At 35.7% G+C, this 18,585-nt stretch overlaps 1 protein-coding gene across 1 annotated transcript in view; it reads right to left on the bottom strand.

Annotated features, from left to right (window-relative positions):
- The window catches only part of LOC120538629 (parathyroid hormone-related protein-like), an 86,967-nt gene that overhangs the window by 3,461 nt on the left and 64,921 nt on the right, over positions 1-18,585 (bottom strand). The window contains exon 5 of the mRNA XM_039768017.1: positions 3,729-4,162. Coding sequence (XP_039623951.1) covers positions 3,736-4,162 — 427 coding nt within the window. The 3' untranslated portion in view covers positions 3,729-3,735. The remainder of the gene's footprint in view (positions 1-3,728; positions 4,163-18,585) is intronic.

Raw genomic sequence — 18,585 nt, 5'->3', positions numbered from 1 at the left:
TCATTTTAACTATACTAACAATGCATCAAATACTCTGATTGGACATCATAGCTAAGAATAAAAAATATAAACAAAACATAGCATTCTACAATATATGTTATCCACTTCAGGAATTCAGGGCTCATAAGTGAAGTAAGCTTAAAAGCAATAAACCAAATCGAGCTGAACTGAGTTTATGTAGTCATTAAAAAAAAAATACAGTTCAAGCGAAAACTTTTAAAAATAACTCCACATCCAGCAAATGATAAGATGCTGACATTTCTTGTACATAATATCTATTCAGTGTTTTGTTGCTGGAGGTTTAGCTGGGGTGATATAGGCTTAAGATTGGCACTAGAAAAAAGGGTGAACTTTGTTACTGTAAGTCACGATTTTAGTATTCAAAACTATCTAAAAGAACAAAAACTAGAATGTTGTAAGCAATTTTGACTGAAATGATTATAACAGAAAAATACATCGAAATATGTAAAACTGCATTTTTTACTTGTACAAACAGATGTGTCATACATCTTAGTCACATTAAGAACAGAGACAAGGCTTCAGATTACCCAGAATTGCAGTTTTGGATTCTTGATCAAAAGTCAGTGTGATTGTGACAGCATGGCAAAACTTGATGTCTCATTCACCTGGATTCACCCTGTGATTTAATACAATGCTTCTAAAGCATATTATGCAGTGTTTCACCTGGGATATCAAGAACTTTCTATTCAATTCTATTTGGACAGTGTTGGTGTAATGTGTAACTATCTAGCTCCTTTTGCTGTGCTTTAATCGTACTTCAAAGGTAATCATAACAAATCATGCACAATGCAGCATTTTAGCATTCTGTTTAATCCAGTGCTGGGTTGTTCAGGCATCGGCCTGTCCTGCCAGTATTAGGCATAATCCAATAAGTTAGGTACCAGTCCATTTCAGGGATCATTCACACACACATAGAGTCAGTCCAGAGTCACAAGTTAACCTAACCTTTATGTTGTTCTGGATGATGGAGGAAAACAGACATGGGAAGAAAAATCAAACTCATATGGGCAACAACAGACACAAACACTAGATTTTTCAGGCACCAACATTTAAAAAATGCACTGTTGGGCGAGCCATTAAAAACAAACTAGATGTTCTTGCTGACCAGTAAATTTAAATAAATAAAATGAGAAATGTAGGATAAGTAATTGTTCTTCTTTCATACAGTAATATTTGTTTTTGTTTTTGACATAATAAACAAAACAGTATTTTATTAAGTATTTTGGGTATTCATGGAAAACATACTGTAGGCACATAAAATTTAAAAAATATATAGACCTTGTGGGTGTACTATGCTCTAATCAGATTTTTTTTTCTGTAATTGAAACCTAAACTAGTGACAGTGGGATGTCTGTTTTTACATAAAGGTAATTGAACAAAGAAAATTTTCTCCTTTTAAAATGTACTTGTAAACAGCCAATTTCATTGTAGAATTTATAAGAAATTTTATAGGTTGTTTTTTTTAACTTAACAATCTATAATGGCAATTAGTCTACTGCTGTAAATTATATTTCGTAACCATGCATGTGAAGTTAATGTTATTCTAAGGACGAAGGGCAAATTGGACCTTGTACCCTGTGCCTCAAGGTAACTTTGTCATTAGCTCATGAAGATGTTCACATCTGCCTTTAGTAGCAATCAGCCTGTGTAAATTTGCACATAATTGCATTGCCTGTGACATGTATGCAACACATGAATTTACAAATATGATCTACATATAATTTACAATATTTGTAACAGTTAGCTTACCTGTACTCCATTGAAGAAATCAAACTTAGGCATAAACCAGGCATGTCATCAACTAGGCCATTTAGAGAGCCATGAAATATATTTCTTAGTTTTTGATTTCCTCTATTATTGCAAACATCTGACACCAAATGTGTTCAGCTTTTCACCAAAAATCCAATATTACATAAAGGGTATATTTATCTTATAATATGTTTTTCTTTCTTATTGCATTTACCTTATGATTAAAATGATCCAACAACAGCTGACACTGTGTGAAAAAGTAAATGTCTCATTGTTAAATCACCCAGACTAAAGTGATAACTACCATAGCTGACTAAACAATGAGAGGCTTTATTTCAGCCTGCTGTGCTCCATTCTTTTGACCTATTCTGTCAGTGTGAAGATTTCAGAACAAAGTATCAGAAAGCAAATAATGGTACTATCAAAGTAAATTACTGAAGAAGCAAAGGGATTTATATATATATACTGTATATCAGTTTGGCAGTTTGGTACTACAAAGACTTAAAAATCATTTCTGTCCCAGACCACAGGGAGAATGATATTCTCCAAATGGAAACACTCTTAGTAGTAACCAGCCTCGCAAAATTACTCCAGAGATACCCTGTTGCAGTAAATAATGTGCAGAGTCTAAAATGATAATAAGATAATTCTGGCTTCTCTTGCACCGGTAAATGTGTATGACCTCACAACTGGAAAGGCAAAGAGCAAAAATGGGCATCATTGAGGTAGTAGCAAGACAAAAAACACTGAAATAACCAAGAAGAATACAATGTCTGTTTTTTACCTGCAGGGAGCACCTGAATGATCCCCAAGTCTAGGGAAATGTTTGCAGGGATAGATGAGACAAATGTGGACTTTTTGAGCAACACAGGTCCTACTGTATCTGGTGTAAAGCAAACACAGCATTCTGCAATAAGAACATAATAATAGTAATCCAACATGGTGGTTGTAGTGTGATGGTATGGGGATGCTTTACAGCCTCAGGATCTCAACCACTTGCCATAACTGCAGAAACCATGAATTATGTTCTGTATCAGAAAATTATTAAGGAGAATGTCTAGTCATTCATCCATGAGCTAAATAATTATTGGGTCATTCAGCAAAACTTAAAAGCAAATTCACATCACATTTGGGGAAAACATCAAAAATGTAACTCTTGGACTGTAAAATTCCAGACTTAAACCAAATAGAGATGCTGTGGCAAGACTTGAAATATGAAGTTCATGGTCAAAATTATACCGTCATTTTTATGTCTAAGGTTGTTTCATTGATTTCTTTAGTGGAGTACAGGTAGGGTAATTGTCACAGATATTATCAGTAGTATGTAGACCTTTTTTGATAAAGTCATGCGTTTCATGCCATGTTAGTTAGCATTGTTAATTTTCATTCAATAAATATGTAAAATAAGTTTTAAAACATGTTACTTCTTCGCTGAGATGCTGTTTATATAATATTATAGCTTGGTGGAAAAACAAGCATAATCTGTGACAAACATTTTCAATAATACAAGAAATTATGAAAGGGCAAACAATAAATAATGCAATCATGTCATTCTTGAAACTCCTTCATTATGATGATTAGTGATGACTCCACAATTACACTGCAGATAAATCACTTGAATAAGTCAGTGGTGTAGGTAATGATGCAGCAACATCTACCAATATGTAGTGGCTATGAAAATTACTTGTGAACAAATAACCTGGACATCCATAAAAGAATAAAACATGAGTGGTGTCAGTAAAAAGCTTTGAGTGATTACCAAATGTGATGTTAGCCATTTTTAAAAGACACTGTAAATATTCACTTCTTTTCATAAAGTTATTTGTGAAAGATAATGAAAGAGATCAATAAAATAAAACTAAACCAAAAAACCTTTGCAGTATAAATACACTTTTTGTACAGACCCAAAAAATGATCACAAAAATATGTAAGTATATGCTGAATACTTTCCAACTTGCCTTTTTTTTAATGCTTCCTGTTATTTATGAGTTTTTCCAAGCTCGTATAAGGAAACCTTTCTCCATCAATCTGGCTGCCATTTTCGCAGATATTTACTGAGCGGACCCTTCTTTTTTTTTTTTCACTTTCTCTTCGCTTGCCAGATCTGCTCTTCTTCTTTTTTTTTCCATTAACTTTAATGGTTTGGTCCTTGTAGATCTGAGGGATGTTAGTTTCTTGAGGCAGATACGTTCCTTCCTCATCTACCGCTAGACCAATTGGGTAGTTTTTGGTACTTCCAGCCGGTTTTGGGTTGGTCGTTCGACTGGGCAAATCCTGGATTTCAGCGGTGTGCACCTCATCCAACAGGTTCCTCAACCAAATCCGCCTCTGCAGCTCTTGGAAAGAACGACTTTTGTCATGAAGTAGCTGATGTTCTGACACTGCTCTTCTCCTGCAACAATGAAATGAAACACTTTTATATAGCAAAACTGAGCAAAACATATTTAAATTTGAAGACATAATGAACTTTAGCAGTAAAGCATATAATCAGAATGGAATGTAAAAAATCATCAGTTGCACCTTTTTTGATGCTCTTCCTTTTTATTAATTAATGTGATCTTTGAAAAAGAAATCCTGTTCCTTCCAGCCAGTTTTATCCAGAGGCTTGAAATGTGGTTGCTGAGCCCATATGATACATACTGTAAAATCAATCCATCTTTACTGGTCAGAGATGTTTATGATTCCCTCCTTGGTCAGATCTTTTTTTAAGAAGCCATATTTTGAGCCATGTTTTGACATTTAATTGCATCAGATTATACATTTATTTAGTTTATTTTAACTCTCTAAAGTTTTAGAAAAATGTATAGGCTTGCAACATCAATCTTTTCTTAAAATTACCACCTCGGAATAATATTGGTTTTGTACCAAATCACAGAACCATAAGCAGAAACAATCTTGTGCATTTTATAATATTACATTAATTTCTAATGAAAGAAATGCACAATTATTATGCTTCCTTTGTTACAGTTAATGCAGCTTTTCGCATTATTGATCACAAAATTCTGTTGTAAAGTCTTAAGTTTATCCGTCAGGCAACTTGGATGGTTTACTTCCTTAATTATCATATTATTTTTGATATCAGCAGAAATCTAATGACAGCTCTCCTGTTGCAGGTTAGGTATTGTCTTGGTTTGTTCATTCTCTTTGTGATGTCTGGACTTCAACTACAGCAATAGGCCAAGGGCCTCATATATAAATGGTGCGTATGCACAAAAATGTTGCGTACTCCCGTTTCTTCACACACGGAGATGTATAAACCCTAAACTTGCCCTAAAAGCATGCAAATGTTTGCGGTATCCCCCTACCTTGCGTACGCACATTTCCACTCAGTTTTGCAAACTGCCAGCACCCAGCATCAAAGCAGTGCTGTTTCCCTGTCATTTACCTTTCTTTTTCATATTTGCATCAATGACACAGGATTTATCAAATACACCAAAATTAATTGCATATCATTTACAAATTTAATTCACTTGATTATAATCATTCTGTAACAATATAATCGTGAATGGAATGGCCAAACTATTCCACCTACTACAGCTTCTTTAGCATTGTTAGAAGACATTGCAAATGGAAGAATGAGAAGAGAGTGAATATTTATAGATGATAATGGTAACTGGCTTCTTAGTCAATTTCAATTTCCAAGAGATACAGTGCATCCGGAAAGTATTCACAGCGCATCACTTTTTCCACATTTTGTTATGTTACAGCCTTATTCCAAAATGGATTAAATTCATTTTTTCTTCAGACTTCTACACACAACACCCCATAATGACAACGTGAAAAAAGTTTACTTGAGGTTTTTGCAAATTTATTAAAAATAAAAAAACTGAGAAATCACATGTACATAAGTATTCACAGCCTTTGCTCAATACTTTGTCGATGCACCTTGGGCAGCAATTACAGCATCAAGTCTTTTAGAATATGATGCCACAAGCTTGGCACACCTATCCTTGGCCAGTTTCGCCCATTCCTCTTTGCAGCACATCTCAAGCTCCATCAGGTTGGATGGGAAGTGTCGTTGCACAGCCATTTTAAGATCTCTCCAGAGATGTTCAATCGGATTCAAGTCTGGGCTCTTGCTGGGCCACTCAAGGACATTCACAGAGTTGTCCTGAAGCCACTCCTTTGATATCTTGACTGTGTGCTTAGGGTCGTTGTCTTGCTGAAAGATGAACCGTCTCCCCAGTCTGAGGTCAGGAGCGTTCTAGAGCAGGTTTTCATTCAGGATGTCTCTGTACATTGCTGCAGTCATCTTTCCCTTTATCCTGACTAGTCTACCAGTTCCTGCCAATGAAAAACATCCCCACAGCATGATGCTGCCACCACCATGCTTCACTGTAGGGCTGGTATTGGCCTGGTGATGAGTTGTGCCTGGTTTCCTCCAAATGCGACGCCTGGCATTCACACCAGAGAGTTCAATATTTGTCTCATCAGACCAGAGAATTTTGTTTCTCATGGTCTGAGAGTCCTTGAGGTGCCTTTTGGCAAACTCCAGGCGGGCTGCCATGTGCCTTTTACTAAGGAGTGGCTTCCGTCTGGCCACTCTACCATACAGGCCTGATTGGTGGATTGCTGCAGAGATGGTTGTCCTTCTGGAAGGTTCTCCTCTCTCCACAAAGGACATCTGGAGCTCTGACAGAGTGACCATCGGGTTCTTGGTCACCTCCCTGACTAAGGCCCTTCTCCCCCGATCACTCAGTTTAGATGGCCGGCCAGCTCTAGGAAGAGTCCTGGTGGTTTCGAACCTCTTCCATTTACAGGTGATGGAGGCCACTGTGCTCATTGGGACCTTCAACACAGCAGAAATGTTTCTGTAACCTTCCCCAGATTTGTGCCTCGAGACAGTCCTGTCTCGGCGGTCTACAGACAAATTCTTTTGACTTCATGCTGGGTTTGTGCTCTGACATGAACTATCAACTGTGGGACCTTCTATAGACAGGTGTGTGCCTTTCCAAATCATGTCCAATCAACTGAATTTACCACAGGTGGACTCTAATTAAGCTGCAGAAACATCTCAAGGATGATCAGGGGAAACAGGATGCACCTGAGCTCAATTTGGAACTTCATGGCAAATGCTGTGAATACTTATGTACATGTGCTTTCTCAATTTTTTTATTTTTAATAAATTTTAATAAAACTTACCATTGTTTATAAGGTATTTTACTTTATAACTTCTCCTCATTTTACCTTCTACATCTATAACCTCAGGCAAAGTTACAACTTTAAATAATGTATTGTTGATAATATTCATAAAATAATAACAATAAGAAATGTACAAGTGAATATTGTCAACATGATTTATTCTGAAGTGTAGTCAGGTGGCACACAGACTTGTTAGTTACTTAAATTTCTTCAGTTAAGTCATCATTTCTAGGTTTCTTCAGGAAAGGCCACATGCCTGCCTCAATATGGCTGCTGAGTCATGCTCTTCAGTGTGTTGTCCTTTCATGATGATGGAGTGTGAGAGAAAGAGTGGGAAGGGTAAAACAGTAGAATTTATACATTCTCTGTTCAAATCCTACAGCCAACTTTAGACCAAAAGAATTCTGGTGCAACACATCCCCCAGTAACTGGCTTATTTTCACACCTGCCCCCAACAACTATTTGTTGAGTGGAGCTTGCCAGCAAGGTAGTTTGGCTTTCTTGTGGAGGTTGATTAAGAGAGTATGTTCTGCAGTGAATCGCTTGCCAAAGTAATTTGGGGCACTTCCCAACCCTGCAATAAATTCCTAAGTCAGTCCTAAAGACTTGCATTGCTATTCTCATGAATAAAACACTAATATCACATATGCTTTGTCTGACTTACAAATAAAGCCATACAAAATATTATCAACTTATATACAAAATTTCACACCACAACACTGACTTTAATTTTCAAATTTTTTTTAAAGATTTTTTTTCATTATCATATTGCTTTTCTTGTTTAGTTGATGTCAATTTGACCATGTATCGTTCATGACACATATTTTAGAACTGGTAATATCATCATTACTTTTCTATACAAAATATGGTGCTGCTCGGCATTTTCAATAGCTCTAAAAAACTGAAAATATTAGCAATAGCATCTTTATCAAGTATGCCTTATTATTAATGTTTTGGTGTTGACTTTATCTCTGTTTCTGACCACTAATTTTGTCTTTGCTCTTAGATTTAGTTTATTCAGCTCTGGGTGACTTCTTGACTTTGACCTTGGCTCGTCCATGACTTTTCAGCCTCAGTATCAGCTCCTAGTCAACCCTATAATCTTTGTACACATTATTGTGTACATAACAGATACAAACATTTAAAAATTGAACATGTAGCTCAGTCTTAAACAAGATGGTCACCATGATGTCACATTCAAGCTTGTGTAAAACACAAAACTAACATTTTATTTATAAGTTTATTTATTAACGTTTAACATTAATTAAAAATGACATCATCATTGTGCAACATTAAAATGTTACATAATGCTAAATAATAAAGATAATGTTTGGACAACTGATTCTGACAGTTTTACGTTCACACTTTTTAAATGAGAGTTATAATTCCACCCTTTTCAAAACTCCATACTGACATTGGGTCTTATATCTTTAGAATGATATGCTTGCCAACATGGAGGATGACCCAGCATTTTCAGCATAAGGTTGAAACATTTTGTATAGCACATTTCTGCTAAAGGTGGAGCTGAAGCTGTAGATATGAAATTATTTTACTTGTTCGGTACTGTTAATACTGTCTCTCTTATCTTGGTTTCTTACTGTAGTACTTACCTTTGCCACTACTTTGGCCAAATATATTTCCCTGCTCTTGGAATAGGACTTCAGAAAAAACTGGAAGAACATTGCATAACTCATTGAAGTCTCCAGTTTCAGCTCATGAGATGATCCCATTATAGTCCTGGAGGCTGTAAAATGCCTAAAGAGGAACTAGACTTTGGCAATGAGATTTTCCAAGAATCTTGGGTTGGCGTATTTTCTCCAGGATATCCAAGAAATGTCCTTGTTTTTCGTACATGTCCTCAGGTAACCCTGCCTTACTTATGCTTACCAGCATTAAAAACCTCAATAGCCAGAATGACCTCAATGACTACATAGAGATAGGTATTTTTGCTGTATCATATTTGTATAAATCTCCGTACTGTTCTGAATATTACTTAAAAGTAGTAACATATGAAATGAAAATGGATTAAATGAAAAACTATGTTGATTGTTGATGTTGTGTATTTGTCATTGTAAGTGTTATTATTTAAAATATCTGGTTTTAATTGCAGTCATGTCATTTTTATATTTTTCATTAAGGTAAATTAAAAGGTTTGAATTAATAAACTTGGATCCTAATGTTGTAGGACTAATGGCAGCCTGCCCTATAGTTAGATATATGGGATGTTTTTCAACCAAAACTATTGGGTTGAGTAACCTCTTGAACTTCTTTGGATGCCTGCAGCAGACTGCCTTCTCTCACCGCAGACCCTTTCCTCAGGTCTGCATCTTTTGCTGAATAAGACTTGGACGTCTTGGAAAAAGCTTTCTGCCTTCATTGTCTCCTTCCCCATCTGTTTCTCATATATTTTTAACAAATTGTATATATTTGAAAAGCATTGTCTAGTATGCTATTAGCACTGCAGAGTCTGTCATTTTGAGAAGAATAACAACATGTAGGTTTTAAAAAAAATGTAAAGTTTATAAACCCTTATATATGTTATTGACTTAGAAGGTATATTATTTGTTTAATAGGTTACTGCATCACATCGGGTTTGAATTTAAAGGTTCTAGTTCCAAGTTTCAAACTTGGATTCAGGCCCAGGTTTTCCAAAAAGAAGTTTTTTAACAAGATTAAAGAAACAGTACATTCCTCCCCATTTCTGGCAAGGGTTATTCCCTGCTGCCAGTTGTACAGACCACAGCTCTGACCCATTAAACCAATCTGTCACAGTTTCAGAAAAATAAACTCTAACCCACTAGTGGCCTAACTTTAGAGTGGTTATTTGGGTAATTAGAGTAGTTATTAAATTCAAACCAAACCTGGATTCTTTCTTTTGTTGAAGTGAGATATCTCAAATTCCTGTACTTATCTGCAAAGATCCTATTACAAATTATAGAGTACTCTCTGGTACAATTCAGCTGTTCAAGCTTTCACTAAAAAATGAATGAGGCCATTGCTTTATAGAACACAGCTTTGAGCCACATGCTGAACAGAAAAACTCACTGCATTAGCACATGACTGGCCTATCAATATATCTATAAAGATTTTGGAAAGGAAGGAATTAGAAGGCTTAGTCTGTATCTATCTACCATCCATCCATCCTTCCATCCATCCATTAATGAATCTATTGTTCATTTTATGTTCTTGAAAGATTTCAGGTTATCCCAACAGCATCATGCAAAATGAGTGAACCAACCTGAGAAGATTCAAGTTGCATTCTCAACCACTGCACTCACACATCTGGCAAGTTTAAAGTCATTATTTGGCCTAACCAATGTAAGAGTAAATTAGATGCCCAGTGAAAAACCAATAAAACACAGACAGAGTATTAACATTTCACTGAGAAGGGACACTAGCAGGATATTGAACCACTATGAGGCTCCATAACTACTCTTGGTGCCCCTACAAGGCACAATTAATGACCTATGCTATATTATTTGCATATGGATTTTGATTATTATCGTGCAATGGTTTTATCACATCATTGCTTGTGTTATTTGCTCATTTCTTTAAAAATGTAGGACTCTTTCTTTGTCAGATATTAATTTTAAGGGGTGTGAGCTCCATCTACACATTTTTCCCATCTGTGCAAATGTTTTTTGGCTCCGCATGCCAATGAGACAATAAGCATTATCACAGTACAAATTCTGATATAATCGAATGCTACTTGGTACATTTAATATGGAAACTCTTTAATTTGTAATTTACCACCATCTGTCTCATTCCTACCGACATCAGCTTGCAAAACTTTCTTCATTCCAGCTTTTAATGAAGTTATTCTTTTGAAACCGATTTATGTTCAGTAACAAATGTTCTTAGGTTTGTTAAGTTGGTCTGATCTCTTGTGATGCTCCCTCCATGAATCATATTTCAGTTTTTTTCCAGGTAATATCATTCTCTTGCCTTCCACTAGAGATCCTCTAGCTGACCCTGAGTGACTTTCCCAAGTATACTCAATATGTATTTTCACTGTCCCACACCTGCTTTTTACTTCTTCACATCTTTTATCTACTAAGTATGTCATTTAACTACTTGTTATGTCATTTGTTCTTTCTAGATCATATTATTGCAATCCATTTTTGGAGGTGCCCCTTGTAGCTGCCATCCTAATGATCCATGTTATGGTCCAATTGAAACATCTTGCCCAGACCTACAGCCAGGGACTTGCGGTCATGGGAGGCAAGTGAGGCTCTTCATAAAAAGTAAAAAAAAAATGAATAATGATAAAATAAAATACATTTGCCCACTGGTCTGTCCTATAAAATTGTTTTCTGTATGATTCCAATAATTTTGATAAATTTTTATAGTCAAAATCGCTGAATGTGCGCATTTCCTGTTGAAATACAAGGGAGAAAATGCGAGGTGCGGCAGTGACTAGCCAAGCCTCACCTCGGACTGTGCTATCCCTCACACACTGGGTTGATGCAGGCAATTGGCGAGTGCCTGTTGCTGTCTCTATGTATGTTGCCAATATAATGTTTGCACGTTTATTAGCCTATACACCCTGACTTTCTAAAGTCTGGCTAATATATTTAATGAATGTGTTTTGTCTTGCTGATCAGACATAAAACCGCAGTGAAAGGTGAGGCAGATAGTACTGTGCAGCACCAAAGGGGGCAGATGTGATCCCAACAGGTGCTTGTTGCTGCTGTTCTTGGCGATAATCTCCATTGAGGCGGAGAGACTTAAAACTAAAGGAAAATAAAGAAGACTTTTACAAGAAAGTGATAGAGATGTTTGTCTAGAAGGATAGGCGCATGGACTTCATTTACAAATAAAGGTAAGACCATAAACAGTTTTCAATTTTATACAAAATGGGATCAGACTAAGAAAAAAACAATCCAATATTTAAAAACTTAGTTTTGATCTTAAATAAAATATTCATTTGTTTTTCCTGTTATCCTTTTGTTGAACAGTCTGTATTAAAATTGATTAAAGTATCAAAACTTATAGCTTTGAAAAACAACTAAATATTTCAATTAAGGTCAAAATTGAAATCCACTTTTTTATTTACTACTGTATACTATCATTTGTATTGTATGAGTATGAATTGTGCAAATTTAGAACACATGGAGGGTGCAGAGCAAATGCACTCTCTCTCACTATAAATGTAATGTTCTTTCTTATCCAAATATGTTCCTTATTTATGTGTGTGTAAAGAATGCTGATGAGATATGAAACATAACCAGTAGTCAATATGCATGCTGCCAATTGAATAGTGAATAAACTACTCTTTTGGGTTTGTATATTTGTAAATCTGACTCTGAAGGAGTCAGTGCCTCACTAACCATAAATCTCACCGTATGTCACTGCCTACAGCTCGCTGTATGCTTCTGATTCTGATTATGCTTTTTCCAAAAAGTCTTTGTTCTTGTTTAGACCTTCATTATTACCCTCTGCAAATTGCACTAAAAAGGATCATTCATTTCCAGTACAGTGCCTGAGTTTAGTGCTCACAGTCTTTCGACAGTCAGATGCCTCTTGACAGCCAGCTTCTTCACATCACATCTTGGTACAGTTTAAGCTCTCTGACATTGAACTTTGTGCTGGATTTCTTATATCTTCTCAGGTCTTTTTTTGTTCAATTTTTCCTGACATTTTTTTTTAAACATTGCTTTTCTGCCAACTAGTCCTTTTACTAACAGCAGTACTATACTTTTTATGCTATACCAAACTTTTTTTTCTGAATTGACCATTAAATTTCTGCTTTCTTTCCAAGCATTGTAATTTAATATATACATCATGATTTTGAAAGTTGCCTTGGATCAAAGTATGTTGCCAAATAAAAAATAATAATAGTAATAACTCGAAACCTGCAAGAAATTTTGAAAAGAGGCCAGACAATTTGAGAAAAACCAATGGCTCACAAGATTATAATGTACAGAGTAAATGTATAAAATACATAAAACTTTTCAAAATATTTACTTATATTCTTTCAATAGCCTCAGTGGTAAAATAAAATCACAGGTTACTGATTGATTGACTGGAGGGCTACATTTTCCCAAGCTAAGAGCATAACCTACTGAAGAGGGGCTTGCTTATTCCATTTCCATTTAAATTATGTTTTTTAACATAAAGCTTAATATTACCACTTAGGTTTTTTCATACACAAAAAAAAACAGCACACAGTATATATTACTTCAATATACAATTTCTAAAGATAAAATTTACTTTATAACGAATTATAAGTAATTATTATTATACTGGCTAGAAATCAGGCTTACACCGACTTAATTACTAAGTTTACTGAAGAAGTGTTGTGTCTTAAGGTGATAGCAAGTGGTGGGGTTGCTGGTTTGTTGACTTATATTTCTAAAAGCTGTAATATACAGTAAAAACACAAGTGCATTTCTTATCCAGCCATTGATCCAATTTTAAATCTGCTCAATCCAGTTTGCTGATTTCAGAGCTTATCCTAGCAGCATTTTTATTCAGAAATCAAGGATTGATTATTTTTGAAATAATTAAAGCTGAATACATCAAGTAGACCTAACATCAGATATATTATATAATATTTTGCTAAACATACACATATGCATAATGTATATACATTATTGAATCTGTAAAGTGCTTTGGTATAATTTACTGTGGTCTATGGAAATATACATATTAATATTTGGTTGAGAATTTGAAAATAATTAAATAATTTTATACTTTACTTACAATATATTAATCTATAAATATGCATAATAAATGTAATATATCCAGTGTTTATTGGAGCACAATATGTACTGTATTTTATATATATCTTTCTCATTATCTTTTTCATTTGTTCACATCAACCCCAACACATTTATTAAACAGTGCCTATATAGGAGATGCCCTAGACCTCAGCAAACAGTCTACTCCAACCTGGCCTCTCATCACATTTACCACAGCCTTCCTTATCATTGTGACATTTTAGAAAGTACAGCACACGTTCTGTCCAGATCTGGGATCAAGATAGTGCACAAATCGACAAACACTTTACGGACTGTCCAGCATACAGTAATATCACAATGCCATCAGAAGAAAAGACCATTAGTCTCTGATTTATACACATACAAGTTCTACTGGACACACATTTAATTGGGACAATGTGAAAGTAAAATTCAGGGCCAATACCAAGAGTGCCAAGAGCTGGCTGTATCTTGGCTATGTAATGAAAACACCATTAACAAAGTCTTGGACTTGAACCAGTATATACAGGTTTAAAAGAAGAATGTCCAAATAATAAAAAAGACTTTATGGCCAACACCTTCTGGACCCCACCTTATTAATCCACTCCTCTCCTTTACAACCTCTCTCTCCACCCCCATTCTTCCCTTGCTATATATTGCATTTGATTCCTGTAGTTCTAATCATTTTCCTCTAATGATGACACATATTAGGTTGTCATAAGTAAGATACATGACTCATTTTTCTCCCTTTGTGGATCTCTAGCTACAAATAGGCAAACTATATCGCTTACAATCTATATATATATATATATATATATATATATATATATATATATATATATATATATATATATATATATATATATATATAGTGGTGTGAAAAACTATTTGCCCCCCTTCCTGATTTCTTATTCTTTTGCATGTTTGTCACACAAATGTTTCTGATCATCAAACACATTTAACCATTAGTCAAATATAACACAAGTAAACACAAAATGCAGTTTTTAAATGATGGTTTTATTATTTAGGAGAAAAAAATCCAAACCTACATGGCCCTGTGTGAAAAAGTAATTGCCCCTTGTTAAAAATAACCTAACTGTGGTGTATCACACCTGAGTTCAATTTCCGTAGCCACCCCCAGGCCTGATTACTGCCACACCTGTTTCAATCAAGAAATCACTTAAATAGGAGCTGCGTGACACAGAGAAGTAGACCAAAAGCACCTCAAAAGCTAGATCCAAAGAAATTCAGGAACAAATGAGAACAGAAGTAATTGAGATCTATCAGTCTGGTAAAGGTTATAAAGCCATTTCTAAAGCTTTGGGACTCCAGCGAACCACAGTGAGAGCCATTATCCACAAATGGCAAAAACATGGAACAGTGGTGAACCTTCCCAGGAGTGGCTGGTCGACCAAAATTACCCCAAGAGCGCAGACACAACTCATCCGAGAGGTCACAAAAGACCCCAGGACAACGTCTAAAGAGCTGCAGGCCTCACTTGCCTCAGTTAAGGTCAGTGTTCACGACTCCACCATAAGAAAGAGACTGGGCAAAAACGGCCTGCATGGCAGATTTCCAAGACGAAAACCACTGTTAAGCAAAAAGAACATTAGGGCTCGTCTCAATTTTGCTAAGAAACAATGATTGCCAAGACTTTTGGGAAAATACCTTGTGGACTGATGAGACAAAAGTTGAACTTTTTGGAAGGCAAATATCCCGCTACATCTGGCGTAAAAGGAACACAGCATTTCAGAAAAAGAACATCATACCAACAGTAAAATATGGTGGTGGTAGTGTGATGGTCTGGGGTTGTTTTGCTGCTTCAGGACCTGGAAGGCTTGCTGTGATAGATGGAACCATGAATTCTACTGTCTACCAAAAAATCCTGAAGGAGAATGTCCGGCCATCTGTCCGTCAACTCAAGCTGAAGCGATCTTGGGTGCTGCAACAGGACAATGACCCAAAACACACCAGCAAATCCACCACTGAATGGCTGAAGAAAAACAAAATGAAGACTTTGGAGTGGCCTACTCAAAATCCTGACCTGAATCCAATTGAGATGCTATGGCATGACCTTAAAAAGGCGGTTCATGCTAGAAAACCCTCAAATAAAGCTGAATTACAACAATTCTGCAAAGATGAGTGGGCCAAAATTCCTCTAGAGCACTGTAAAAGACTCATTGCAAGTTATCGCAAACGCTTGATTGCAGTTATTGCTGCTAAGGGTGGCCCAACCAGTTATAAGGTTCAGGGGCAATTACTTTTTCACACAGGGCCATGTAGGTTTGGATTTTTTCTCCCTAAATAATAAAAACCATCATTTAAAAACTGCATTTTGTGTTTACTTGTGTTATATTTGACTAATGGTTAAATGTGTTTGATGATCAGAAACATTTTGTGTGACAAACATGCAAAAGAATAAGAAATCAGGAAGGGGGCAAATAGTTTTTCACACCACTGTATATATATATATATATATATATATTGGAAGCGATATATATATATGAAAAAAATTAAAGGAACACTTTTTAATCAGAATTTGCAACTTCTGGGATATTGATCTGGTCAGTTAATCAGTTTCAGCAGCTTTGATGTTAATGGAATTAACAACAGATGAACTAGAGGGGCAACAATAAGACAACCCCCAAAACAGGAATGGTTTAGCAGGTGGAGTCCACAGACATTTTTACCTCCTCATCTTTTCTGACTGACCTTAGTTTTGGCTAAGGTCAGTGTCACTACTGGTATCCGCCCCTTTGGGCAAGGAGGAAAAGGATGAGCACTGCCAGAGCCCTACAAAATATATCTCCATCAGGCCACTGGTGTGAATGTCTCTGACCAAACAATCAGAAACAGACTTCAGGAGGGTGGCCTGAGGGCCCTGTGCTCACTACCTGGCACCATGGAGCTTGATTGGCATTTGCCATAGAATACCAAAATTGGCAGGTCCATCACTAGTGCCCTGTGCTTTTCATAGACAGTAGGTTCACACTGAGCACATGTGACAGAGGTGAAAGGGTCTGGATTAGCTGTAGAGAACGTTATGCTGCCTGTAACATCGTTCAGCGTGACCTGTTTGGTGATGGGTCAGTGATGGTCTGGGGAGGCATATCCATGGAGTGTCTTTGAATTCAGCCCTCTGTAGGTTGATAATTTTCATTTCTATCAAACGATGTGGCCTCCTTTCATTCCTAATACATTACCCAGTCCATATCAGTATAGATATCCAGCATGAGTTCTTACCCATTCAGATCTGACATATTTTTAAAGTGTTCCTTTAATTTTTTTGACCAGTTTACATGGGACCTCTCACTATTCTTCTGCTATTGTGGTCCTCTTTTCTTTCTTCCTTCCCAAGTTAAGAATCCCTTTACAGGGTAGCTTTAATGATAAAGGTGTTGTGGGCTTGTTGTAGTACACCCATCAACACAAACAGCCCTTTGTTAAGGTCTTGTTATGCAGCAGTAAATAACTCATAAATGCATTACAAGTAGCATCCATACAAATCATTGACCATGGTCCTTTGCAAGTCTTCATAAGACCAAACCATTTGGCCTTAAGCTTACCAGTAACTATATAATATATTCATAAAAGGCAGCCCCATACAGTGTTACTCAAATGTCTTGGTCTGCAATTTTTCATTGGTTTCAGTTTTAATTAGAAGTGAACCTTTTCAGAACAAATTAAGGTAAATTTTATTTTGTGAGCTTAAATCGTATTTTTAACAAAAGCTGAATAAAATGTTATGGACATTATTCTCATGGAGGTCAAAGCTAGTTAATAACTGGCAAGCAGTATATCTGAAAAGATTTGTACTTCAAAAGGAATGTATAATGTTGTTCTGCACTTATCCACAATCCATCTTTATGAATGTATGTTGTCATTAAAGGAAACAAAATTTGGGTGATTGCCATTTTTATGTGCAGTTCAAGCGTAATTTATGATATGTCATTGAATGGGAATTGGTAATGGAAGCAATTTTTTACAATGTCTTGCACTTTTGTTGGAAAACCACTGATTTTAAAGGGTGTGTGTTAACTATAAAAATAAATATGCAAGATTTATTTTAAGGCAATGTCGAATGACAAACTTTTTTACGTTTAAAATTTATTTCAAAACTGGCATTCTTTGCCATTAGATATAAAGAGGCAATTAAAAGAAAAATGTGCACAATGAAAAAAAAAATTGTAATTAGCCTTTTTTTTTGGCAGCATGCAACAAAGGAAGAGCACAATCCTAAGAGTATTTGCTGTTTTTGATTCGAAATCAACATCACCTGTTAATATAACTGAGTGTATGCAGCAGTGAATAGTAAGTGCACTCTTAAAAATAATGGTTCATTAATGGCACTTTATGGTTATTTACTGGGTTGTATGGTCCGTCATAGAACCACGGATTAACAAAGCACCATTTCATTTTTGGGATATCTATATCTTAAAATTCAAACGTGACAAACAAAGTCTCTTTATAGAAATATTTATATAATTAAACTTTCTGGTTACTCACAAAGTTTAGTATAGCCTTGTGCCAGTTTTACACAGATAGATTAAACATTTAATAATCATAGGCTAACCAAGATTTAATGCCTGCCATGAACATACTCCTTTATTGAATAAAATTTTTTCATATTTTAACATCTGTCCACTAGCATGAGGTAAGTGTACATTGTTCAATAGACCTGTATATTGCATATCAGGAGAAGAAAGATGAAAACTTAATTTGTTTACCCAAGTTTAGTTTGACATTTAAACATCCAGGCTGAAAATATGCTAAAGATCCATTCTCACATGTATTACCCTCTTATACAGTATTACTTTATATTAATGAATGTTACAGTCTCTCCCAGCTGCACAGCTTTAACTTAATGAGAAATGTTCTCTACTTTCCATATTGTTTTATAGACTGGACATATAAGTTCCAAAGACAAACTTTGCAGACTGACTAACTGTAGAATTTAAAACATATGTCATCT

The sequence above is a fragment of the Polypterus senegalus genome, chromosome 11 (genome assembly GCF_016835505.1).
Source record: "Polypterus senegalus isolate Bchr_013 chromosome 11, ASM1683550v1, whole genome shotgun sequence".
NCBI lineage: Eukaryota > Metazoa > Chordata > Cladistia > Polypteriformes > Polypteridae > Polypterus > Polypterus senegalus.
This window is presented reverse-complemented; position numbering and strand designations above follow the sequence as displayed.